This window comes from Octopus sinensis, linkage group LG3 (assembly GCF_006345805.1).
Source record: "Octopus sinensis linkage group LG3, ASM634580v1, whole genome shotgun sequence".
Taxonomy (NCBI): Eukaryota; Metazoa; Mollusca; class Cephalopoda; order Octopoda; family Octopodidae; genus Octopus; species Octopus sinensis.
Window position 1 is genome coordinate 171,988,177 of NC_042999.1, and position 27,139 is coordinate 172,015,315.

The 27,139-nt window shown below is 33.4% G+C and overlaps 1 protein-coding gene and 1 long non-coding RNA gene across 4 annotated transcripts in view; both read left to right on the forward strand.

Moving 5' to 3' along the window:
• Nucleotides 1–27,139, forward strand: part of LOC118762678 — a 528,570-nt gene that overhangs the window by 8,198 nt on the left and 493,233 nt on the right. The window contains exon 1 of one of the 3 annotated variants that reach the window (XM_036501638.1): nucleotides 654–977. The exons of the other annotated variants lie outside the window; for them this stretch is intronic. Coding sequence (XP_036357531.1) covers nucleotides 925–977 — 53 coding nt within the window. The 5' untranslated portion in view covers nucleotides 654–924. Of the gene's footprint in view, nucleotides 1–653; nucleotides 978–27,139 lie in introns of those variants that run through there. 3 annotated transcript variants of the gene reach the window in all.
• On the forward strand, nucleotides 2,802–18,724 carry LOC118762679. Its single transcript, XR_004998446.1, has 2 exons — nucleotides 2,802–3,227; nucleotides 17,885–18,724. It is a non-coding gene; the product is annotated as an uncharacterized LOC118762679 (long non-coding RNA).

A 27,139-nucleotide genomic window follows, 5' to 3' on the forward strand; every position in this document is an offset into this window, starting at 1 on the left:
ACCTAAGTTCTATGTCTTTAATACTGACGCGGAATGTATGTGAAATTAGAGAAGTGTCCAGTAATTTTGGCAGCTACACTTAGTCCTCTTTTAATCATTGTACAAAATATGCTTCTAAGTTTTTGCGACGTTATCACTTGAAGTTCTGGATAAGTTACTGCAGGCACCTTTCTATTTTTCATGTCTTTTTTTTAAAAAAAAGCTTGCTTCAAAAAATATTTGCTTCTCTTGCACAGTTCGACCTCAATTCATGTATGACTTAAGGGTGGAAACGTGTGTATTTGTATCTTTGTGTTTGCGCATGTATATACACATGCGTGTATGTGTGCGTTTTGTGTGTGTGTGTGTGTTTACACACATATTTACGACAGGTTTCATTCACTTTCCTTCCACTAAGTTTTGATTTGTTAACAAGACTTTGGTTGGCCCCCGGCACTATAACAGCCGAAAGTGCAATGCAGTGGACTTAACCAGAAGCCGTGTGGTTGGGAAGCAAGGTTCTTACCACACAACTGCTCTTGACACACACACACACACATATATATGTGTGTATATATATATGCGTATATGTGCCTGTGTCAGTGTGTGAACATGTATGCAAATTTGTGTATTATATTGATAATATATGTTGCTAGGTACAGGATGAGTTAATTACGTGTATATTCGAATTTACATGAAAATGAAAAGGTAAAAATAGTATGATTTAATGCTCCGTAATTGTTGACTGAGCAAGTGAAAGTAAAATATCAATTGAACCAGCTCCCGGACAGTAGAAATTACACCTATTATCATAAGCGAACGGAGGAATGCGTTTGTATATGCTGCAGTGTTTCATTATATGTATATCGTAAAGCATATATACAACTCCAGTATATCGAGACAAGCACAAGTATAGATTTCAACAATAAGAAAACAGCTGACTGCATGTGTAATCGGACACGATACAGACACCTCTGTATCAATTACCAACAGCGCAGGTAAATTAATAATTGCTAAATTATTACAATTGCACATAACCACTACCACTACGGACACGACAAATAACATAATCACGCTTGCTAGTTCTACCTGCTTACCCATAAGAAACACTATCGCCAACCCTTTCGGCACCAACACCAACAATATAATATACACAACCACTATACATTCAGAGTACGTTGAAATGACTGGCTAATATCCAACCAACAAAGTATAGTTTAATATTTCCAACTACCTGCTAAAATTAGCAGTTAAATATACCTCAAACAGCTGCAAACATTTTAAAAGAATACAAACGAAATGGAGGAATATAGTTGTATATATATATTATAAAAGAAAACGAAAGTTTACTCCTGTTAGTAATCTTTTATTCACAGACTTAGTTTAACGGGACTGATTTTAGAATAAACAAAATCCCAACTACAGGAACAGACACATTCACATATACAAATCTAAATGAATTAAGACGTTGGCTAGCAGGCAGAATTTTGGGAGCCCCTGTCACATTCTTCTAAAAGTATTAATAAGTATGTACCCTACTAAGAAGTATTGAATAATTCATGTGTTTAACTTTATAGTGTTATTATTGAATGATAACTTGACATAAACGGAGGTGTTACTATATGTATGCATATACATACATGCATTTATATATATATATATATATATCTTTGTGTAAATGTATATATATGTGTATATAAATATATACACACATATACATACATATATATTTTATATATATGTATTTATCTATATATTTATTTCTCTCTCTCTCTCTCTCTCTCTCTATATATATATATATATATATATATATATATACTTGTATCGTGGGTCAGTGTTGAAAAGTTACTAATCAGTCAAAGAAATCAAATTCATATCGTATTTTTAAGATGACCCAATACATATTTACTTTCCTGGCTCTAATGAATGGTAGTAATGTTGTACATTTTTTTAACGAAAGAAAAATGGTAAGATGAAAAAAAAACAAAAAACAATCCAAACATTCAAAAGTATATATGTATATGCTAATTATGCAGCAAGCATTGTGACTAAATAACACATACGAAATTGTGGACAATAACGTGTCTCTATATAACAATATAATGCAGGGTAATAATGTGATTAAATGCGATCGTATTTCTAAAGTACATATATATATATATATATATATATATGCGCGTGTGTTTATTTTTTAGTGGACTAGTGTATTAAGCTCACAAAGTTGTCATCATACCTGTGCCTGTGTACGTGTGTTTGCATGTGTGCACCGGTCTCCCTGTGTGTGTACACTGCCTGCTTTATGAAAGTGATATATATAAATATGTATATGTAGAGCCGCACACGCTCACACAGAAACGCACACACACACACACACACACACACCACACACACACACACACACACACATATATATATATATATATCTGTATGTGTTACATTCACGTAGACACGTATTTACCAGTATGTTTTGTAAGGCGGAAATCGACATACATGTACGCATGTGTGTGTCTGTAAATGTGAATATATATATATGAATATATGTATTATTATATATATTATATATATTATACATATTACATATTCGTAGGTAAATGCTTATATTTAATGTTTACGTATATGTGTGTGTTTTTGCATGTGTACGTGTGTTCGTATGCGTATGTGTTTGTGTGAGTGTGTGATTGTGTAAATATATTAAATATGTATTTGTGTTAGCTTGCGACTCTGTGTGTGCGCGTGCGTGCCTGTGTGTATGCGTATGTGTATGTGTTTGTGTATTTGTGTATGTGTATGTGTGTTTGTTTGTGTATTTGTGTGTGTGTGTGTATGTGTGTGTGTGTGCGTGTGTGTGTTAAGAAATAGCGGAAGTTCTTGGAACACCCAGCAGGCATGGGATATCAGCTAGAACTGCTTGTCTATGTTGTGTCACCGGCATACATGCCTGCTTGCGTTTTGCCTGACTCTCGCCTTCATATAGTCTACTTACCGTGTTGGATGGACGCTCATTATAACTTTTCAAAACAGATACTAGCTTCAACACGCAGGACAATTTTCTAAAGCTTCACGAATATAGCAGTAATACAGAGTGCCAAACCAGGGAGTAAAAATATTATACATATATATATATATATATAAATACATTACTTTCACACCCGTATGTACGATATATAGATAAATATATTTTTATAAATTATATTTATTTATATACCTGGCAGTGAGAAAGAACCTGAGTGATAACTAACAAACGTAAAGTAAGTTGTTTTTTTTTTTTTTTTGTATACCTAAGTTTGATGTTGATTGTTACGTACATATATAGTTTTCCTTCAAGCATTTACGAAATAGAAAATCTCCAGTCCATTGGCTTTGTATTGAATTGATTTGTTATCTGAGTTCTTGTGTGAAGTTTGTTTGTAATTATTATACTTTAGCGGTACTTCTTCACGTTTATTCCTCAACAGCATTTAGGTTACAAACGGCTCCAGTCCTTCAAGCACTACTATAACGGTATTTGCCTCGGAGCGAATTCTGCTCGTGCCACGTCCAGTAGACACTGCTCTCGCTCGTCTCCCTTCCTACTATCTTCCGCGTGTCCACCCCATACCCTAATCTGATTGCTACACCCATTCTTTCCTCCTCGGACATTTCAGAATTCCCACCCTGTTCAGTTCTCTTCCACAAGTGTTCATTTACAAAATTTCAAAAAGAATATGAATATCATTGGGAAGTAAACTGGTGTAGTATGCCCCCTAAGGGCTGTGAGCCTTACCCTATCCGCAAAACTAAGCTGTTTGTATGTAAGTTATTTGATATATTACTCGGTGTGTTGAATATTCGACAAGTATCACGTGAACTTACAGTTAGTGTCAGTTCCTATTTCACTTGTAATTTGATTCGAAATTTTGATATAATCCTCGATACCCGAAAATAAGTTATTTCCCCTCTTTTTCATTTTCTGTCATAGAGGTATTCTACTTTGTCCGGTATCCGGGTGTCTCACATATGAGATCGTGATGTTACTTCAATCGAAGTATTGCTCCATCTCAGAATAGAAACCCATTACTGTTAATTAGTTCCCTATGAAGCCGGCGACTGGAGATCGAATTTGAACTCTAAATGTAAAATGATGAAACTTTAATGGCTAAGTGTCGCTTTTTGACACGTTGTACATGTGTGACACTCCATCATCTACTACTACTATTTTTTTTCTTATCGACTTCCAAAATGAGAAAAGTTAACCTAACAGAATTTTAAATTAGATTACTGACTATCGGGACACATTTCACATAACGTCGTATCCGACTCTTTACCTACTCTGCCAATTTATTTGTTCTCCTGTATGAAAGGGCAAATTTTCAATCATGTCCTAAACGAAAGGAATTTTACTTTAAACTCTTGAACTTTAACAATTGCGTAATGTGAAAATCATCGTAATTGCATTCTTGAACAGGTGATTCTTTTAATGTCGAAAGCGTCTACCAATGATCAAAATTTTCCATACATGACCTCCTCGTGGTCATTGTGTAATTCAACATGCTTTATTCCCAAACTATATTATTTGTAGTGGTTTCGATTTAATGTTTGGAAGTTTTTGCTGCTATGTCTTGTAAGTCTCACACGCAGGCTATTTCCCACTAGGTCATGATAACTGATGCTAATTCATTTAGGAAGGAATATAATTAAATGTATTTTAATTTTCTAAATTCAACTTGCTAAATACTAATTCTTTATCTCAGTAAGTCTCTTTTACCTTTATTTTAAAGTTGGATATTAATCGAACAGGCATCAACTTGCCGGCTGAATATGGAATTCTATTACCTATAACTTTTTGCACCTGTTTCATCAGGTAAAACTTGTAACTGCCATTTCCTTGGGCTTCTGAGCATGAACGTTATTCTTCATTATCTCGTTTAACCTGGCTCTCCAGGATAGGTGGGTAATTAAGTTAGAAAATTACATGTGATGAATTGTTATCCTGTCCACGATTGATTTTTTTCCCTAATACATCATGCCATGAAGTAAAAACTATAATCTGATTTTCAAAGAAACACTGATGCTCACACTGAATTTATTTTCTTATTGTGTTATCACTTGCTTTACATTCTCTTTATCAAGTTTTGGAGATCTTTAAGATCAAGACACATTTCCCATTTGTGTTGCACTATGTGGATGAACAAAACCCTTCCCTTGCTAATATTATTAATCTACTGCAGGTAAAGTTGCCACACTTCTGCACATTATTCGAGTCATTTAAATAGAGAACTAACGTATTTTCTGCTTCGAAGCATTACATTTTGATTCTAGAAGTTTCAATTCTTGAATATTGATATTTCTTTATAATGCGATACTTAGGGCAACTTAAGACCTAGACAAATGTTATGTGTAAAATTAAACACAAATACTCCCTATTAATTTCACTATTAGGACATTATCGACTGCTTAGATATTTGCAAATGAAAAACCGCATCTTATTTGTTTTTTTTTTTATATGTTTAGAGCCATGCCAGCCCTGCTCGGGCGTATATTTCTCTAATGCTGTATGTGGATAGATGCTGCGATCGAACTGTGATTATAGCATCTATTTACACACAGTAAAACAATGAAATCAAATTTCTATCATATCAAATTCATATCGTATTACTAAAATAACCCAATTCATGTTTACTTTCCTGACTCAAATGGATAGTAGTAATGTATAATTTTTAAACGGAATAATTTTGAATGCTGAAACGATATTTGATTCATATATGACTGATATTGCTAGCACGTCAGGTAAACATTCATTTGCGTCTTCTGAAGATTTACCTGTGAATTATGCATATTACCTCCTCCATTCCCTCCTTATTTTCAGCAGCCACAATATCACCAAATCGTTATCAGTTCATTGAACTCCTCGTTGTTATGATTCCTTCTCTGTTTGTTGATCTGAGTATATATTAGCTATATATTGTTAGTGTATCCAAAGGCTGAGCTTCACTTGGACTGCTGTAGAATAAAAGCCCATTACTGCAGCTTTTAATTTACGCAAAACATTTTTTGTTAGTTTGAACTATTTAATAATTAGATTTGAAATCATAATATTTATCCTCTATTTAACATTGAAATATACGAATTTGTTTTGCCTATATTATAACATATTTAAAAATGTAGGGAGTTGGCAGAACCGTAGGCACGCCGGGGCATTTCGTCTATCTTTTGTTCAAATTCCACTGAAGTAGATTTACCTTTCATCGTTTAAGGGTCGATCAAATAAGCACCAGTTGAGCATTGGGGTTAATGTAATCGGCTTATCGAAATATCTGGCTTTGTGCCAAACTTTGAAATCGATATAACATACTTAAATAGAAATGATTTAAAATATTTTCCAACAAGAAAAGATTATTCTTTGTCACACATATGAATTTTTTCTGATGTAATCTAACCAGTTAAACACTAATTTTGTTCAAAAGTTTAAGATGAGAATTAAGACCAAACTATTTTGTTTTTCATTTTTTGATATGAACCGTTATTCTCACCATAGGGATAGTAATGGTAGAAATGAAATTCTTCTACATCATAATTTTCAATCATTCATCAACGGAACATCGAGGCGTCTTTGAGATTTTATTACTATATCGGAAAACGCCGCGTCCTCCTCTTTTGAGCTTTTCTCAATTTCTGAAGAAAATAACACTGCGTTTCTTCAGCCTATTTATCTCTCACATGATGAACAAACTGAGAGATGGAGAAGAGGTGAGAGAGAAGATATGATAATCAATGAACAAATTTATAATGATAAATATCTAATAATAAATTATCAGAAATATAAGTTGATTTTTTTTGTAAATCCTTCTTAAAGTTTTACTGTTTCGCACTCCAATGCAGATATTAGTTCGAAATTAAAAATACTCTTTTTTTCACGCCACAGAAATGTATCCAAGTTCACACACACAAAAATTATAATAAACAATTATGTTGACTGATACCGTTTCCCTCGGTCTCTGTTGTTTATACTTTTGAACTATGTTTTCAAATTCGTATTGTAAAAAAAATATGAATTTCAACGCAGTAATATTTCCCCAGATTATTGTCTTCAACCTTATATCTGTTGTCAGAAAAGAATGAAACCAAGCTTCCAAACCCATGTTCATAAGATATATATCACATTGTCTTTTTAATTTTAATTGTTGCAGCAACCGCATTGTTGCTGTAAGCTTTCCTTGCACAACTGGGTTTTGCTGTATGATATGCGTGCAATCAGTGATTTGTTTCTATTCAATGCTCATTCATTAAGCATGTTTTTATAGGCACTGTTTCTGCTTATAATCGGCAAGTTCTAGTTAACTTCATTTACAGTTATTTATACTTAAATAGTTTCTCACTCTCACCCCGCAATCTTTGCACTTGCGCGCGTGCACGCGTCCGCTTTCCGGACGAATATATGGATAGACAGATAGACAGACAGATAGATAGGTAGATAAATAGATAGATAGATAGATAGATAGATAGATATACATTAATCATTCACTGAGAAAGGTCTGTGGTGAGAGTTATCAAACATGTTGGTGTTATTGAGGACCGTCTAAGCAATCTCTTCTTCACGGTTTTATAACGAAAAATATAAAGAAATTTCAAATTGGTGTAGGAGTACAACAGAGGGAGAATGGAGCATTACCAGGTCGTTATGAAAGTTAGCAACAAATTAGCACCTCTTAGAGCATTTATTCCGAAATGAAAATACCATTCTTTGCGGAAGCAGCTCAGAGTTCAGTCAAGTTTACTCAAAGATGTAATGTTCAATGATTGTGATCATTTAATGAAAAGGTTGGTGCAATGTTAGCCGACGCTGTCAAACAAAGGATCGTCAGCTGTGACAAAAGATTTCGTAAGGTGGACATAACTGTAGAAGATAAAATATAACCGTATCACTGATGCCGTCTTATTATATTCCGAACATTGGTAAGAGGGTTACATAGATGCACTTTTTTGTACACTGTCGTAGCTAAATGAGCTGAGATGAAATGAAAGAATGATCCACAGTTTAGGAACTTCTCTGATCTGCCACCAGTGGTTGTTGCAATTATTTTTCTTTTTAACATTTCAATATGTTCTAATCTTTGTATTTATCTTATACCCTTAAAGTAACTAAAATATTATATTTATAATTATTATTATTATTATTATTATTATTATTATTACTCACTAGTACTATTTTTATCACGTACGTTTACTGCACTACAGAACGCAACTCTGTGTGCCTTGGGTATGTGCTGTGATTTGTTGTGGTTCTCGTATTTTCACTGTCTTGAAAGTGTTTTACGAAGGATTGTGTGGTGCCTAGTAGTGCTATTTTGTGTATGTTATATATACTTGTAAGTCCTGGTGTTTTTGTTATGTATTTCTCTGACTGATTTTTTATCATACCTAATAATACCATAATAGGATGAGAATTGTTTGTTTTTAGGTCCCACATTCGATTTACCTCTGTTTCCAGATCATTGTATTTTGAAAGTTTCTCCGTTTTTCAGAGAAACATTGTCACCTGTTGGTATTGATACATGGATTACAAAGCAATTTTTTCTTGGTTATCTCTAACAACTATATCCAGCCTATTATTATTATTATTATTATTATGGCTGACGGTTAGTAAGGAGAGACAGAAATAAGAAAGAAGAAAACAAAGGACCACTGATGCGGTCACAGGAGTGTGACGAAAGAACTCTGGCCAAAATAAGATTAAGATTAATGTAAAAAATAAATAACACTGAAGCAAAATAACACCAAATATATAGTGCATGTGTTTTTATTGGCTATACTGGCAATATGACCATTTCCGAAATATAACAATATCTGTTTCGACACACGACTTCACATAAAAAATATTGCACAACAAATATTTAAACGTATTATTATTATTATTATTATTATTATTATTATTATTATTATTATCAGAAGTTGTAGTAGTCTCATTATTATCATTATTATTGTTGTTGTTGCTGTTATTCAAAGTCTTTCATTGTTTCGGGGTCAATAAATTTCCAGTGAAACACAGGGGTGGATGTAATCGCCTAGACCCTCCTCCGAATTTCAGGCCTTGTGCCTATAGTAGAACGGATTATGGTTATTATTATTTATTATCTTTGCACAGCGTCTAACGCTTGAGATGTGATACGGTGTCTCCTGTTCACTACGTGTGAACTAAGGTAGCACCCCTTTGAGCGCCATCTGGAGTATTCGAGCGGTTACAAGGAGTGCTGTTTCCTGCAAGCGCTCCACCCTTATTGCAGCCCCTATTTGTCCCATGTACCTTATTATTATTATTATTATTATTATTTACTTTTGATCTACACATTTGTTACAGTCACTCTTCGAGACACACCCAGCGTCCTGGGGTGAGTGAAGAGTAAGAGATGTTATATTATGACCGAAAGTTTAGGGAGGAAGTGTAGCGAAATATCTTCATAGAATACCACACAAACATTGAAATGGATAGAGTATTTTTAATGATATGGGCGGTACTTGTCATTACAATTTTTTGGATTTCTCTGACATATGGTTCTCCTGGAATATTAATTAAATGTTTCTGTCATTCCTTTTTTTTATCATATCTAGGGCACCTAAAATAACTAAAACACTTCTCGCTTTAAGATGCCAACTATTTTGTATTTCAAGTTCCAGGTCCTTATATTTATTCAGTTTGTCAAATTACTTTACACAAGTATTTTTATCGCTGGGAACACTTTCGTTTATTTGCCTATAAGAATTTTCTTCCTTGTCTTTAATAATTATGTCTCGTCGATTAGCCTGGATCAGTCTGTCAGTGTTGACTGGAAAATCCCAGAGAATAGTGACATTTTTGCTTTCAACAGCTGGCTCAGGCTGATGTTCATACCATTAAGCAGGAGTGCTGATTTTGTTGTCTTTACATATTTTCCAATCTAAATACTCTCCTACCCTATCGTGGAGATTTTGTATTCATTTGGATCAGCACAAGACATCCTGAGACAAGATGGTCTATTGCTTCGTTATATGTGTTGCAGAATCTGCATTTAGGTTAATAACCATTTTGAAGAGCGTTAGGCGGGTAGTTTTTGGTGAGCAAGCTTTGATTTTGTGTCGCCAATATAAAACCTTCGGTCTCTGCTTTCAGTCCTCAACTTCTCAGCGACTGATGTGTCGTTGCCTGATTTACATCAGAATTTTGACTTCCAAGTAAATACTGTTCATACTGAGGCTTCTGGCTCCACTGCTTCTCAATTTGTTTCTTCCCGTTCATTTTTGTAGTCTGCTTGATCCATTTCGCTTGGTTTGTGGAAGTGGTTTCAGGTTTTCAACTATTTCAGGGTTCCCTTGCGAATTTGCAAGCTTCTTTGACAATAGAATGTGATATTTTGCTGCTTTCGTGTTTGCTACCATGTCGCAGCCTCCACAGTTTTTACGTTCTAGGATCAAATTCCACCGAGGTCGATTTTGCGGTTCATTCGTTCGGGATCCATAAAATAAGTACTAATTGAGTACTGGGGTCGATGTAATCGACAATGCTCCTTCCCCAAATTTCAGGCCGTGTGCTTATAATATAAATTATTATAATTTTCTACTTGCCTTTTTTCAAGTTTGTTTCCATTTCTTGTTGAATAACTTCTCAAAACTTTGGGCAAAGAAACACACAACATACATTGGTAGGCCATAAAAAAACATGCCAAATTGTTCATTTATAATATATAATTATTATTATTAAGGTACCAAACTAGCAGAATCTCTACCACGCGGAGCAAGATGCTTTGCGAATTTCATCCGTCTTTACATTATAAGTTCAATTCCGCCGATGTTGACTTTGTCTTTCATAATTTTGGGGTCGACAGAATAAGTACATTTGAGCACTGGGGTCAATGCACCCGACCTACCACCCACCCCACCGCCAAAGAAATTGCTAGCCTTGTGCCAGAATTTGAAACCATTATTGTTATTATTATTATTAATATTATTATTATTATTATTATTAAGAAGAAGAAGAACGGGAGGAATGGGTTGGTTGATTGCATCAACCCTAGAAAGGGAAACTAAAGTCAACTCTGGCGGAATGTGGGCTCAGAAAATAAGGACGCATGATATACCGCTAAGCATTTTGCCTTAAGTGCTAACGATTCTGCAAGGTCAGCGCCATAATAATAATAATAATAATAATAATAATAATAATAATAATAAGAGGTACCAAGGATCAACTCCTAATAGATAAAACTGTACTCAGAGACTGCAAGAGGAGGAAAAATAACTTAGCCATGTCATGGATCGACGATCGTAAGGCGTACGATATTATCCCACATTCTTGGATTATGGAATGTATGAACCTAATTGGGATTGCATCGAATGTTGAACGATTGCTTGGAAAAAGTATGGCGAAATGGAGGAGGGACCTGACAGCATACGGAAGAAGTTTAGGGACAGTAGATATTAGGAGGGGCATCTTCCAAGAGGATTGCCTGTCCCTACTGATTTTTGTACTGTGCTTGATACCACTGACACTGATTCTCAGGAAAGCAAATGTTCGTTATGTATTCAAAAGCCGCTAACAAAATGTCGACCATTTGTTATTCATGGATGACCTCAAACTTCATGGTAAAGATGAAACCCAAGTCAGTTCCCTCGTTGATACAGTGAGTGCGTTCAATGCTGATATCAGAATGGATTTCAGACTGAGAAAGTGTGTTGTGTTAATCTTGAAGAGAAGTAACATAACTGTATGGACGGAGTAGCGATACCGTCGGGGGAGGTTATGAAGCAGATAGAAGAAACGGGATATAAGTACTTGGGGATTTAGGAAATGGATAAATTAATGGAGAAAGAAATGAGAGAAAAATTTAAGGTGGGATACTTCCGTAGACTGAGACTGATACTTAAATTGAAATTAAATGGACGGAATAAGATCGAAGTTATCAATACCTGGGCGGTTCCACTCCTTAGATATGGAGCAGGGGTAATCACATGGAGAGTAGATGAACTAAACAGCTTAGACAGAGAGACAAGGAAGTTGCTAACTAGATATGGTTCACTCCACCTAAAAAGTGACACAGGGAGACTGTATATACCAAGAAAAAGAGGTGGAAGAGGACTTATCGGGTGCGAACACAGCATTGGAGCAGAAGAAAACAACGTAGTATGGTATGTAAAAAAAGACAGACAGAAAAACAAGATGGCTGTGGATAAATAAAAGTGATTTAAAACCGGAAACATAGGCTCTAATATGTTCTGCTCAAGAGCAAGCACTAAGAACTAACTACATAAAATACAGACTAGACAACACACCAGAAAGAGATAAGTGCAGAATCTGTGGACAAAACGGTGAGACCGTATGGTATATTACCAGCAAATGTACGCCACTAGTCGAGAAGGAATATAAGAGACGCCACGACGATACAGCCAGGCTAGTCCATTGGACACTTTACAACAATTATGGACTTGACAGTGAAAGAATTTGGTTCGACCGCAAACCTGAAGGCATTGTTGAAAATGGAAATGCAATGATCCTATGGGGTTTTATGATTCAGTGCGACCGTGATATTGAGAATAGGAAGCCCGACATTGTCTTAATTGAGAAAGAAAACAAACTATGCTGGCTCATAAATATAGCATGCCCAGCTGGCAACAAGTTATGCGTTAAGGAAGTATGAAAAATCGAGATGTATGACACGTTAGCTTGGGAATTTAAACAGTTGTGGTCGATGAAAAGGGTAGCAGTAGTATCAATGATTTTCGGAGCCCTGGGAACAGTGAGCAAAAATCTCGAGATGTACATGGAACAAATAGAGGCTGCATTAAGGGTGGAGCCCTTGCAGAAAGCAGCACTGCTTGGAACCGCTCAAATACTCGGAAGGTGCTCGGGAAATGAGAGGTGTTACCTTAGTTAACTGGTAGTGAACAGCTGACACTGTAGTACACATTCGTCGTTAGAAGGCAACTATGATAATAATGATGAGAATAATAGTAAGGAATATTATTTCATTAATTTATGCGTGTCTCTACTACAGAATCAGATTTCTGAAGGTAGTGATTTTTATTAACATACATTGTATGATACATGTGTTGCATTGCTGATTATATTGGCTTCTTGTTTCTCTAATATTTAATCTATTTGTTATGTAGACGATGGTCTTTGAGAGTTTTGTTATTATATTACGACGTGATTGCTCTTTGGTTTTGTTTGCTTCTGTGTTGCCAGCAAAAGTACGTGATTAGTGTAGCATGAAGAAAACAACCAACTTTTCTTTATATGTAATGAGACCAACTACAAATTAGCAGCTGACTATACTGGATCAGGATTTGAATGAGCCTTATGGTGGATGCCGATATGGCTTATTTTACAGAATACTTGTAGTGTTGTGTTCCTGGTATATATCTGTACGTATGAGTTCAAACTTTCCTTTCTCACACTTTCTGCTCTTTATTTTTGTCTTTCATTTAGCATACACATACTTTTCATCCATTTCAAACTACTGTGTTTCTATAATTTCCGAACTTTCCTCCAGGTGATATTTTTGTCTGTTCACAGAGAAATGTATCGTATTTGGAACGTACATATTCAGTGCCTTCACTTTAATTGAAAGTTTTGGAGTACTGCTAACTTGATGTATTGGGCATTGCTTATGTTTGTAGATGTCTTTGGATTTGCCAGAAATTATGCGTTCAGTTGTCTTGTATTTTGTCTTTATAAATAACTGTTTTCTAGTCACATATTTATCATGTACAACCAAAATTACATATCCATTTTTGTCTTTATATCAGTATTTCTGAGCAATTACTGGCTTAAACATTTACTTGCTCCCACGGTATCGTGTACTGGAGGATTTTGGCCTCGTAAATTGTTTTCATCGCGATTTCCTTGTTTACATACATTTTTCTACATTCTTCATATTTTTTCTTCAATATTACTAGCTTCCAATTTCTAGTTGGTCTCACTGTATATATGGAAACGTTGTTTGTTTCCTTGATGCTACACTAGTCACTTTCTTTTGTTGGCTCCTAAATAATATTTATTGGAACAGTCGTTGATTCGCAGTATTTGTTTTTATTTGCCTCCAGTTCCATACTTTATGAGTGTGGAGCTGATGTATCCCATTAGTGTCAGCTTAGTGCTATGGTTTTAGATTATATTTGGGAGTATCTTATGCTTTCCTCTACGATCTCCAATTTAATTGTTGATACAATAATTTATAAAAGAGATGATTTGCACATTTTTACCTATTACCATACTGTTAATAATAGTTCCAAATTTTGGCAGAGGAACAGTAATTTCGACTCCAAAAAAATGAAATGCAAAGTCAAACTCGGCGTGATTTGAACTCAGAACGTAAAGACGGAAATGATGCAAAGCATTTTAGACGCCATACTAACGATTTTGCTGGCTGCTTTGATAAAACTGTTAATATTGATTTTCAGTTTTTGAAATTTGTCTGAAGTTTCTGAAAAAATGTTTAATATCGTTCTCTTTTATTTATGTGTGATTAATCTCATCAGTCTCACCTATTAAGCTTATGTGTTCCTGGCTCTGTTCTAATTTTCTGTTCTCAGAGACTGGATATAATATAATGTTCTCAATTATGGTAATTTACTCATTTTTATAACAGCTTTGGCAAATTTCCTAATCCCATACTCAATCCTAGGTAATGGAGGTATTTGTAATCAAATGTTGGTAGATTTCCTAGATGGACATTATTCCTTGTAAACAGTATGTATTTCAGAGAGGATATGGTTTCGAATCTGTCTCTAAAATTTACAATAGTTGTTAGGATTCTTCATTACTAGTTGTAATATTCTTCTTATATGCATAAGGCAATTTCTCGCTTACGTTATTTTGGTTGTATTTATACATATATGCACAAATAATACATGCATAGACACAAGCAAACACACACACACACACATACACACACACACACATATATTGTTTTCAAAATGAAATTACATGCTTGATGCATTTTCTTGCATTATTTATAGCTAGACTCTCAAGTATCGAAAACTTTCCTATACCATTAAATTATTTTTGATAAATTTTGTATGCCATAATAATGGTTATCTTGATTGCCCGCGTCACTAGTAGCTCCTCCTTCAGTATATACATCTCTTTTCCAGTACCGTTTCTGTTCCTTTATGAAAGTGAGATTTCTATCGACATTGACATCCAATCTGATTTAGATTTACAATATTAGGGGAATTTTGGTTATTAACAAAAATCTTTAGGTTTATACATTTCTATATCTCCTGTATTGTTGCTTCCAGGAACAACAATTTCCCCGCGCAGCAGCAATGATTCTTTTGTAGTGTTGATCGGTTTATTCACTGATTGCTGCCAGCATAAATTAATGAATACTGCTTTGATGTTTCTGCTAAAAATTGGGTTATTTGTTCAACCTACGGTTATGCAGCTTTTAAAATGTTGCGATGTTCTGTGCTGGATGCGTTTAATCAGATTCGTATCACTATTGTATATTTTAACCTTTTTTAACTACAATGAGAATTATTATTATTGCACTGAATTTTATTATTTCAGATCATATACTTCTATTCTTCAACTCCCGTTGTTATTGAGGTTTTTAGATTATTAATCTATTTTCATAAAGTAATTTTATTTTTTAAAAATCCCTTACTTTGCTGTCCTGGAAAAAAAGAGTTTATGTGATTCGCAGCGTCTCAATTTATGTGCGTTTGCAGATATGATTTGCTGAAGCACTTTAAATTGCTATATTTTGTAATTTCAATTTTGTAATTCATATTGTGACTATTTAATAAATTTTGCTTTTCAATCTAATAGACATTTCCGCTACTGTCAGTCTTATGCTGTATATTTGCTTGTCAATCTTTGTAAAAATGGAATGCGGTGGATTTAAATCTATTATTAACAATCCCGTCTACCGTTGATACTACCACTCTAGGTAATAGATTAGGTCATTTAGTTTGTCTGTATTCGAGCGTTTCACTTCCACAGACTTCAATTCCTGCAGGATTCTGTTACATTTCTTCTTTCGTAAACAAATGTATTTGTGTCTAATTTGAGCATGGTTTTGTCGTCATCTATACATATTGATTTTTTTTAATATCTTCCTATATAATATTTCTGCTGTACCTGTTAAACTTCAATATTGTGTATGGTTCCTGTGCTGTGAATCTTCTCTTCCTTGTGCTGTTAGTTGTTTTGCAGTGTTTATGATTTTTATGAGGATCTGTATTTGGTTCTTTGTTTCCAGGGGAACATCTATGATCTCCATTCTCTTGCGAATATTAGTTCTGCTGGAAGAACTTGCTTGTTTCTAGAATTATGGTTTTTGTACTATTTTCATTGCATTTTGAGGGCCCTTTTATTGTTTCGCGAGGGCGTTTCTGTTGAGTTTTCTTCCTTTTGAGGTTTATGAGTTACGTGTGTACTAGTTACTGTTATGCTTGTATTGGTTTGAGATAAATTATGGTCTTTTTGTGTGTGTGTGTGTGTGTGTGTGTGTGTATGATCACTTATTTTGTTTAATATTTTCTATACTTTTCATTTTTGTTTTCATCATATTGTTAATGTTAAACTCCGTATATTCACTAGCGTGTTTAGATTTACAGTTTTCTCGCTTGAGGTTTCTTCACAACATACACGCACACATTTATTTTATAGTACCAGTGTTTGTTGGATACAAACACAGATGTAAAATACTAATGCAGTAATGAATTGCTCATTAATCCTATGACACTTGAACTTCAAGGAATTCTTCATTAGTTTAATGATCTGTTCGAATATTGTATTAATTTGTTATTGGTTAGTGATTCTTTCTCTTTTCAATTCTGATGATACATTTTTGATGATACACTATTTTTTATTTTGCTTCACCACGCCTTTCTCTTGCACTGACATTTAAATACAGGGATATAAACAGATAGAATGCTCCGGTGAGATACCTAAAGTTAATGATAGTACTAATGATACACAAACATACCTCTTCGTTTAAGTCTAAATATCTAAAGCACAGCCGCCCCAATAATTAACATAATTAGTCACACCAACTTTTTTCTGCTGACACTGCAATAGCATTTGAATTTCAGTGCTGCCTCGTTCACTTCTACAATAAACCAGTGTTGAATATTTTACCTTTTCTACACACATCCACAGTATCTGATCCAACGAAAGGTATCACACACTAAGATATACGTCCAGCAGTATTTCTCTGGAATGTCTTCTCTCGGGGACGCATACATCAAATATGTTTAAAATCCACCTGCAATCGATAATTTTCAACATATAAAAAAGAATATTAACAACATCAATGTCACCTTTTAAGAAACGTCTGTAATAAAATTGACACACGTATTTTACTACAGAGAAACCAAATATAGAAACTTCTTAACAAGTGTCCTCTTAGATTATTGTAAACATATGTTGCCGCCGATTTGGTATATGAATTTAGTATTTATTAAAAATGTTATGGCAAGTATCTGTCCATTATTTATCCCACTGAGAAACTCAGTTGATCTTTTGATAACTGGTTCCCGTTCGTATCAAGATTAGTATATATTTGGTGCTGTAGAGTTAAATGATTAGTCTCAAGCATGGTAATTAGTATTATGTATCAACAGAAGTAAAATTTTGTTTCCATCATCATTTCATAAGCCATGATAGAGAAACATTAACGATTACAGTTTGGTTAGCCGCGTAGTAGTGAGGCGGTCTTTGATGTCAGTTACATTTCATTATGCATTAGAAGAATCTGATTTGAAATTCAAGGGGCACAATTTGAACAGGTAACGAAAAACCGAAATAACATCGTTCGTTCCGTGTACGATATAAGTTTAGCCAGTCAATAATACAAGGATATTTTCTCGACAATATTTTCTCGGTGCTTAATGTTATTGCCTATATTACTGATATTTTCCTTTTATCTTTTGATCTCCAAATATATTTCAGAAATCTAGTGGTGATCCCCAGATGTCGTTCACGGAATGAGCTGTTATTCTGGTGCAGAGATTACAAAAAACAGTGCTGTATGAAATATATATGTGAAAGAGTGGATTTGTTTTCCAAAGTATAGTGTGCAGTCTTCCTTTTGTGATATTGTGACTCCATTACATCCAAAGATGTTTTATTTCGCAAACTATTGCATGATTCTATTTGATAAGTCCGATGTTAGATAAACAATAATATCATTTTATTTTTACGTTAGGTATTTATGTGTATATAGGATATGTTACTGAATTTTGTCAAGTAGTTTCATTTGTTTCCATAATTCTGTTATTTGAGTTCTATACTATGAATGTTCCTAATGTGTCCACATGTGCACTTTTAAACTCCTGATTTATTTCTTCAATACTATTCCTTCTGTACATTACAAGGCATAAATCTAAAGAGCTATAAAACACTTTTGTTTTTCTGTCAGTTGATGCACTAGAAATTCACAACAATAGGTGTTTGTGCTTATTAAATATGTGTATGTTCTTATGTACGTTTGTATACATTTAGTGTGTGGTTGCAAACAAAACATCTGTATAAAATCATCAATATCTTGTGACATTAATAACGCAGAAGAATTTTGCTGAGAGCAGTAATGTCAGCCAGAAAATAAGACAATGGACAAAATCAGCAAGAACGTAGAAATGTTTGATAAGAAATGTTTGAAAGGATTGAGAGAATGATGGAAACGAAAATTTAAAAATAAAATCTCATGGAAGTCGACACACCATATACTCTTCTGTTACTAATTATATTTCTAAAATAAAATTTCTGTAATAAAAAAAAATACCCATACTAGCATTGCCGTTTCTTTCGTTTTTTTTAAATATTTACATGGGTGCGTCGTATCCGCTTATGCATACATAGGTACGCCGTAGCAGCGTGATACGGCGCACCTATTGACGACGTGTACACAAAACTGTTGGCATTTGATACGATGGCTTTTATTTCTCTCTCTCCCCCCTCTCTCTCTCTCTCTCCCTCCCTCTCTCTCTCTCTCTCTCTCTCTCTATATATATATATATTATATATATATATATATATATGTTATGTATACACACACACACGCCAGACTCACCCAATTTATTTATGACTGGAATGATGTAAAATGAGAAAATATACATCTACACCGCCAAACAAAATATTCCATTCTTATATATGAATGCCTGTCTTTTGTACGTATTTATACTTTTAATTGTTTATTTTAATAACGTGTTTACACATGTAAGGTCATATATATATATATATATTTATATATATATATACGGGTGTGTGTGATTGTGTATAGAAGAATATATTAATAAAAGGAATTCCAACCTTGTCTGATTTTCACGTTTTATTTACAATCTTATAATGATATAAGATAATATAATATAATAAAATAAAATAAAATAATAGAATGTTAAATGTTCATTCTGATTGAACTAGTACTTTCATGCATTAAATTCTGCAATCTTCAGGTTCATGTAGTAGTGGTGACAGTCATGCTTCACAATTTTTGACTGTCAAAATTGTGAAGCATGACTGTCAACACTACTACATGAACCTGAAGATTGCAGAATTTAATGCATGAAAGTACTAGTTCAATCAGAATGAACATTTAACATTCTATTATTTTATTTTATTTTATTATATTATATTATCTTATATCATTATAAGATTGTAAATAAAACGTGAAAATCAGACAAGGTCGGAATTTCTTTTATTAATATATATATATATATATATATATATATGTATGTATTTCATTATTTATTAACAAGCAAAACATGCAGATGCGTCTGCACAACTTCATATCATAAGTAAAAGTTAATTTCCAATCTTCAGGATTATGTACATGTTGAACCTAATTAATGTTTTATAAACTTTAAAAGTTATAAACTTTAAAAGTAACAACACAGAAATATCACCGCATACATTTTTCGGCTAGTTATAGATGTCACACATCAGTGAAAACACTTTCAGTTCGGTTAATTTAAATTCAATAAAAGTTCTTACTCTTGTAAATACACCAAATATTTGTTGTCCTGTAAACTCTAATATAGATTTGTTTATATTTCTACAAGTTGTGTTTTATACAGCATAATATGTGTACAACAATATTTCAAAAATAACATACGCAAACACTACATAAATAATTAAGACATAAACATACAAGTATATTGTCGTGTTTATCTATATTAGTTTAGAACGTCGGAAGAAGGGACATGTTTTTATAGTAGAGAAATTATTTTATCGACTACAGAGAAAAGAAAGTGAGAGTCAATGTAGGTGCTATTTCAACGCACGGAAGAGACTATAATCTACGACGTTATTCTTCTTGTCACATAATATGCTCACAGTCTATTATACAATGACAAGGGCTTATTTGTAACGCCTTAAACAAGTTTAGCTGCAAGAAGATATCGAAAACAATTCATAATAATATGCGTTTAAGAGTTACGCCTTAAATTTTTAACGTAGTGTGGGATATAACTGAAATATTTAGCATAATGAAGCAGTGTTACGAACGTCTATCTATTAATGCATCAAAAGGGAAAAAATAGTGTTTATAAAACGTGGAATCTTCCCGAGTTCTGCCTGTTTCTATGATTATGATTTAAGCATAAGGCAACTTATTCTGTTTGAAGATGGAATTAATTAAATTGGCATTAGTGATTAACTGGTATTTGTGCTATTCATAGTAGATTCACGAAGGATAAATTATTACAAAGGGAATCCGGCTTGGATCGTTAACACACGTGTCTAAATGAAATTGATTAAACTTTCCATTACCATACACTCATAATATTGATCTACAACATAGGCACAATGCCATATACATTTTTTTTTATGGGGAGGAAACAATCGATTAAATTGACTATAATACTTCGCTTGTAAGTTTTATAGACCAAGGAAAGATAAAATGGGAAATGGAACTCGAATGTATGGTAACTCACTATGCAAGACGTCCAAACATAGACCGGTTATTTATGGTGCTCACTTCTCTTTGCTTTCCGTCAAAATAAACTTCAGTAACAAGTGTTTCAAAATAGGCATACTGTCACACAGTTAGGGAAGAGGGATATTACACTAAAGGTTTCTGAATGCATCTAAACTGAAAGAATGCAACTAAAGTTTACCTCACCGGAATTTGAAATGGGTTTGAACAAGAAATATCCAAAATTAATCCCCCTACGCTCTACCAATTCTTCTTAGTCACTCTACTATGATGATAATTCTAATACAAGCATAAGGCTAGAAAGTTGGAGGAATGAGAGGAATGAGTTGTTCGAGTAAATCCGACCTCAGATCTTCACTTGACGCAAGAAGGATGGTTATCAAAACATCCCTTGGTATTATGTAAAGTCATAACGAGAAAAAGCTGGGATAAACGATGCTAGGTATTTTGTTCGCCGCTCTATCCACCACCATTATCGACGCCAATTCCCTTTTTCTATATAATTGTAACCCCACAAGTTTCCAGAAACGAATATTTCTTATCTCTCGACTACCACATATAGCAAATACTATACGGAGTTGAACAGCAAAAGTAAGAAGGAAGTAGGGATTTGATCTGAGATTGGAAAGGGACGTATGAGAAAAAGTAACATATTCCATGACCCTGAAAGGTTTTTGTTACTGCAATCCCTCTCAAATAAAAAAAAAATATTTAGTAGCCTTGATAGAAATGTTGATAGAAATGGTGTCGGGCTCTAGAATTTAACCTGGAACCATATAATTTCAAAAAGATTTTGCTTCGCGGTTATAACAGCCAATCACCATCTAGCTTGCTCTGATTGTTTCTTGAGGAAATGGCTGAGGTCATAGTCTTCGCAAGACCTCCGAAAGAAGTCCAATCTCAATTCATAATATTCGTGTTGCCATGGTTTTACCGTTCTGGAGAGAAACACCTGAGAATTGGCTGCTAATTAAGTTTGAAAAGAGATGGGTGAGCTTAAGTGCTTGGGTGAAGTGTTAATCGACCAACCCACTCAAGGTAGTAATTAGTAATCAGCGTCAGAACAAGATATAGTGAATGTTCATATGTTTGATTGTTATGTACAGAAAGAAGAATGTGGGAACATAGGCACACACCACACACAGGAGATTGTAGAGTGTAAGTCAAAGATTGTTCTAACGACATAATCACGGACATCATATTCTGCCAGATAATCTCGAATTTAACAGATAATCGACGGAGAGATTTGTACTCTATCTAGAAGGTATGCATATCAGAAATAAGTGTCAGTTCTGTTGATGTTAATTCTAGACACACGATTTTCCCTAAACTCCTGGGAGGAAAGGGTTTAAGTGTGTGTGTGTGTGATCTAGGAGAGTAGACCACTAGTAGATACAATACCAAACATATTGATTTAAAGGAAGCATTCAACGTATTTGAGAATGATTTATTAGCAACTATACCAACAGCGTTTGAGATGGCGGTGGTGTTTTCAGATAGGATGCCCTTCTTTAAGATAACAAACATTGTAATACGTTCCACAGTTTGTTAAATATCCATTTCTAGATATGAGAAGCAAAAGTAGTTGACGTGTTAGGGCAATAAACATACAGCTTTAGATATCGAAGCATTTATAGGGCCATCAAAACGCAACCTTGATAGTAACTTGCTCCAGGAAGACTGGTTCGAACGTTGCAGATAAGTTGCGCAGCATGAAGCAGATCTCAATGCAAACACAGAAAATGAGACGCTATTATGGTCAACGGAACCACCGCTACTAACAATGTAATCTCGAAATATGCAGCTCTATGTAATGAATCATTTAACCCATACAACAATCAACAATGCACTAAAAGAATATAAAGTGACAAGATTGACATGACTAAGAGCAGGTGAGAGAGAAAATGAGATAGAAACCTTTTGCGAAGATAGGAACTGAATGGGCTGATTGAGAAAAACAGAAGGGCTACATAAGGGAGTTGTCATGAGAAAAAAGGGAAAGAGAAAGAGAGAGAGAGAGAGAGAGAGAGAGAGCAAAAGTGAGAGGAAAATGCCTAAGAGAGATAATTAATTACCTCTATTAAACTCAAAGTTTGATAAAGGTAATTAAAAATGACTGAAAATTTATTAAGCCTTCAATTTGACGTATTGATTGTAATTAAGGAGGTAAAAGGTTTTAATGATTATGACCCGATAAAGGTTCGATGTCATTCGTTTGTCTTTCTTTCTTAAAATCATCTACATATGTGGGTGTGTCCTACCCGAAGCTTTACATTGATATTTCAAATTATTTGCATGCATTTAATAGCTAATCTGCACAAAAACTATAATAATACTGTATAGAGCGTACGTTATACGAAAAATTATGTTAACTTATATATGGTAAAAGTTGTATCCTGCACGGAAACCGTTTGCATACTATGGTTACTTAGCGGTGTCCAGTCATCACTGGCAGCCATTTGTATACTGTAGTAACAAATAAAATATAAACACAAGATATAATACATAAATTAGAATAATGAGTTGTCTCCTTTCAATTGGTCACATCATACAAATAGCTTTCAGGTATTTACAGACAGATAGTTAGTAAGAAAATAAATAGCACATATATATATATATATTACAAATGAAAAATAGAAGATGGAATAAACGAGAATATATTATTAATCACAACAATTGTTTCGACACATCTAGCATCGACTCCTCTTGTCAGACACACAAAAACTGGTTCAGGATTATCAAAAAGGAAATAGTGTCACCAAAATTTGCTTGAAAAAACAGTCGATGCCGTACGGCACTATGTAAAACTTCACTGATTGTATAGAAGCAAAGATGTATGCTGGAGGCGAACATGAAAAGATTACGTCTTACCTCTAGGAAGAACGCCAGAGAACTCAAGTACTAAGTTGTCCATTTCTCTAGCGTTCTTCCTTCTAGTAAGACGAACATTTTTATGTTCGCCTCCCGCATACATCTTTGACTGTATACGTATACATTCATTGAAGATATACGTAGCGTCGTACGGTTATCGACTGCTATTTGGCGTAAAAAACGTATCATGTGCCACTATTTCCTATTTATGATTCTAAATTTACGCTGATTTATGTCGGTGGAAAATACCACTGTATTGTAATATTATTTACGTTTCATATATATATATATATATATATATATATATATTATATATATATATATACATACATACATACATACATACATACATATATGGGGGGTATTGATGAATGTATGTATGTAAACATATATATGCATATATATACTTTCGTATACTGTATACATATATATATATATATTTACGTATACTCATATATATATATATATATATATATATATATATATATATAGTGTGTGTGTAAGCTTATGTGCATCTACATTTATTTATGTATGCGCGTGTATTCGTGTTCTGTGTGGTCATACGTGTCTGTTTATTTATTTGTTTATTTCTACGTATTTACACGTGGCCCGTGTGTAGACTTTATTCGTATCATTGTATATCATCACAAGTGATACTCTTTGAAAGATATCCTTATGATAATATCAAAGGAATAATAATTAGTGCACTCTATTATGAATAACTTTTTTATTCTGCTTTCATTTTGATAACAGCAGGACAAATGTCTTTCCTCAAAATCCAAGTATGTATGGTAGAAGACATTGCTGTACCGCCTTATATATAAAGGAACGGAAAAATGACATACCTGCATATATATATATATATATATTATTTACATTATTTGCATTTGACGGATATTTGTCCTCATCTTGTTTGTTATTAACACAACGTTTCGGCTGATATTCCCTCCAGCCTTCATGAGGTGTCTCGGGGGAAGTTTCGAACCTTGGGTTCTCATTCCTAGGGTATTTTTCGATGGTATTATTATTATTATTATTATTATTATTATTATTATTATTATTATTATTATTATTATTATTATTATTATCATTATTATATTATTATTATTATTATTATTATTATTATTATTATTATTATTATTATCATATTATTATTATTATTATTATTATTATTATTATTATTATTATTATTATTATTAATAATCAGGTCACTGCCTCGAATCGAACTCGAAATCTTGGGGCTAACAGCCCGCGCTCTTAATTTATGCAATTATATGTCAAGATTTCAAGATTCATTTACATATCATTTTCAAAATCGGAAAATCCTTTAATTTCATTTCTACAGTTCTCAGTATTTTTCTGAAAAGATGAGCAGTTCGGCCTTACGCTGAGCATTAACTAAACTTATTTTAACAGTGTGGGAGGCTGCACGGAATTTACTATGCTTGCACCACGAAAATATGGCTTACTAAATATAGTTTAATTAACATCCATTCTACGAAACAATATCTAATAACAAGTCGTAGATAAATCTATTGAGTGTCTTAATATGAATGAATGTAATCAGAAAATCTAACTTCTTAAGAGAATTTCAAAGAAAAGTATATAATCAGAAAGCATATATTAAGTGTAAAGGCTATTGTGATCGTAAGTAATTAATGACTATTTTTTTTCTCAATTCAATACATTATCGTCAAAAGACGACAAAAAATATTGGCATACAGACATAGAAAAAGTTTTGTTCAAGAAGTGCAACACCATTACGGAGGGGCACGTGTATACACAGGCAGAACTATATAGCAGTCAACTACTGGAGAACAACACAAAAACAAAAAAAAAGAAGAACGAAAAGTCAATTATTGTTGCCAGAAATTAGGTGCTAACATTACGATCAGGTAAAGTCAGTGCACTTCAAACTCTCCTCTATCTCTCCCTCACTCTCTAATTAAACATATAAAATAAAGTGAGAGAGAGAGAGACAGAGAGACAGAGAGCGAGAGATATAATATATATATATATATATATATATATACACACATATGTGTGTATTTGTGTATGTGCATATATATGTATATATATATATATATATATATATATATATATATATGTATATATATATGTGTATGTGCATATATATATATATATACATATATGCACATATACAAATATATATATATATATATATATATATATAAATGCACATATACAAATATACATGTATATATATATATATATATATATATATATATTATATATATATATATATATATATATATATATATATATATATATATAACGAAATGAATCCAATTACAACTACCATAAATTTTGTGAAAACCTAAATCACAAACATAACATTTGCTTTTGTAGAACACTTTTATCCTGCCTTTCTGCAGAAACGGTCTCTCAATCAATAATGTCTATAGCGCAACGTTAAAAAAATAACTGCACCAGCTACTAAAGATACGATGCAACGAACATACGCGCAAATTCCGCAAAACAAACAGGATAAATGACACTTTCCAAACTTATATGGATGTTACGATAAAAATATGTAAAATTGTGTATGAACTGGAAAATACTCACGTATAGTAACAACAAGGTAACAACAAACCCTGCCAACTTTGTAGTAATAAATCCTACCACATTCTGGCATTCAAGGGCCATACTCCATTTTGTAACTCTAAACGTGTCACTTCATGCAAGCACAAAATCTGAAAACATTAAAAATTTCCAAACAACAACTTTATTATTTTACTTACACAATAAACTATCCCCATAATATACATAAACTCCATTCTTTCAGTTTTATTATTAAACAAAAACTGTAGAAATTATGTACATACCCACTAGGAATTTTTAACATAAGTCGACAAATCTACATGCGCTGATATAAGCCTATATTTGTATGAAAGCAGGTTGGAAGACCCTTTTCTTTTTTGATTCTCCTTCTTTTAAAGCTTTTGAAATTTAAAATTTCTGAGTATCATTCAAATAACTTATAGAACAATGAGCCTGGAAATATATATGGACTACCTACCTTTACACATGCACATATTCTCTTGTGAGCACCATAAACCCTCCATTAATAACCTCCACCTTCAAAATACAAACAGGAAATTACCGAAATAATGACAACAATTACAAAAAAACCTGACCACATCAACCATAACACTTACCTGCATTCTTTTGTAAACCTTTAAAAAATTCTCCTACCAAAAACTGACACAACCAATTATAAAACTAAAATAAACTAAAATTGACTAATACTACTAGCGCTTACAGTGACCAAGAACTTTCTACATCTGCCTACATCAATTTTATTGTGAACAACGAAACTATGACCTGAAACTGTCACACCTAAATATTATTATTTTTAGTTATGCACCCTTTTCAAGCCT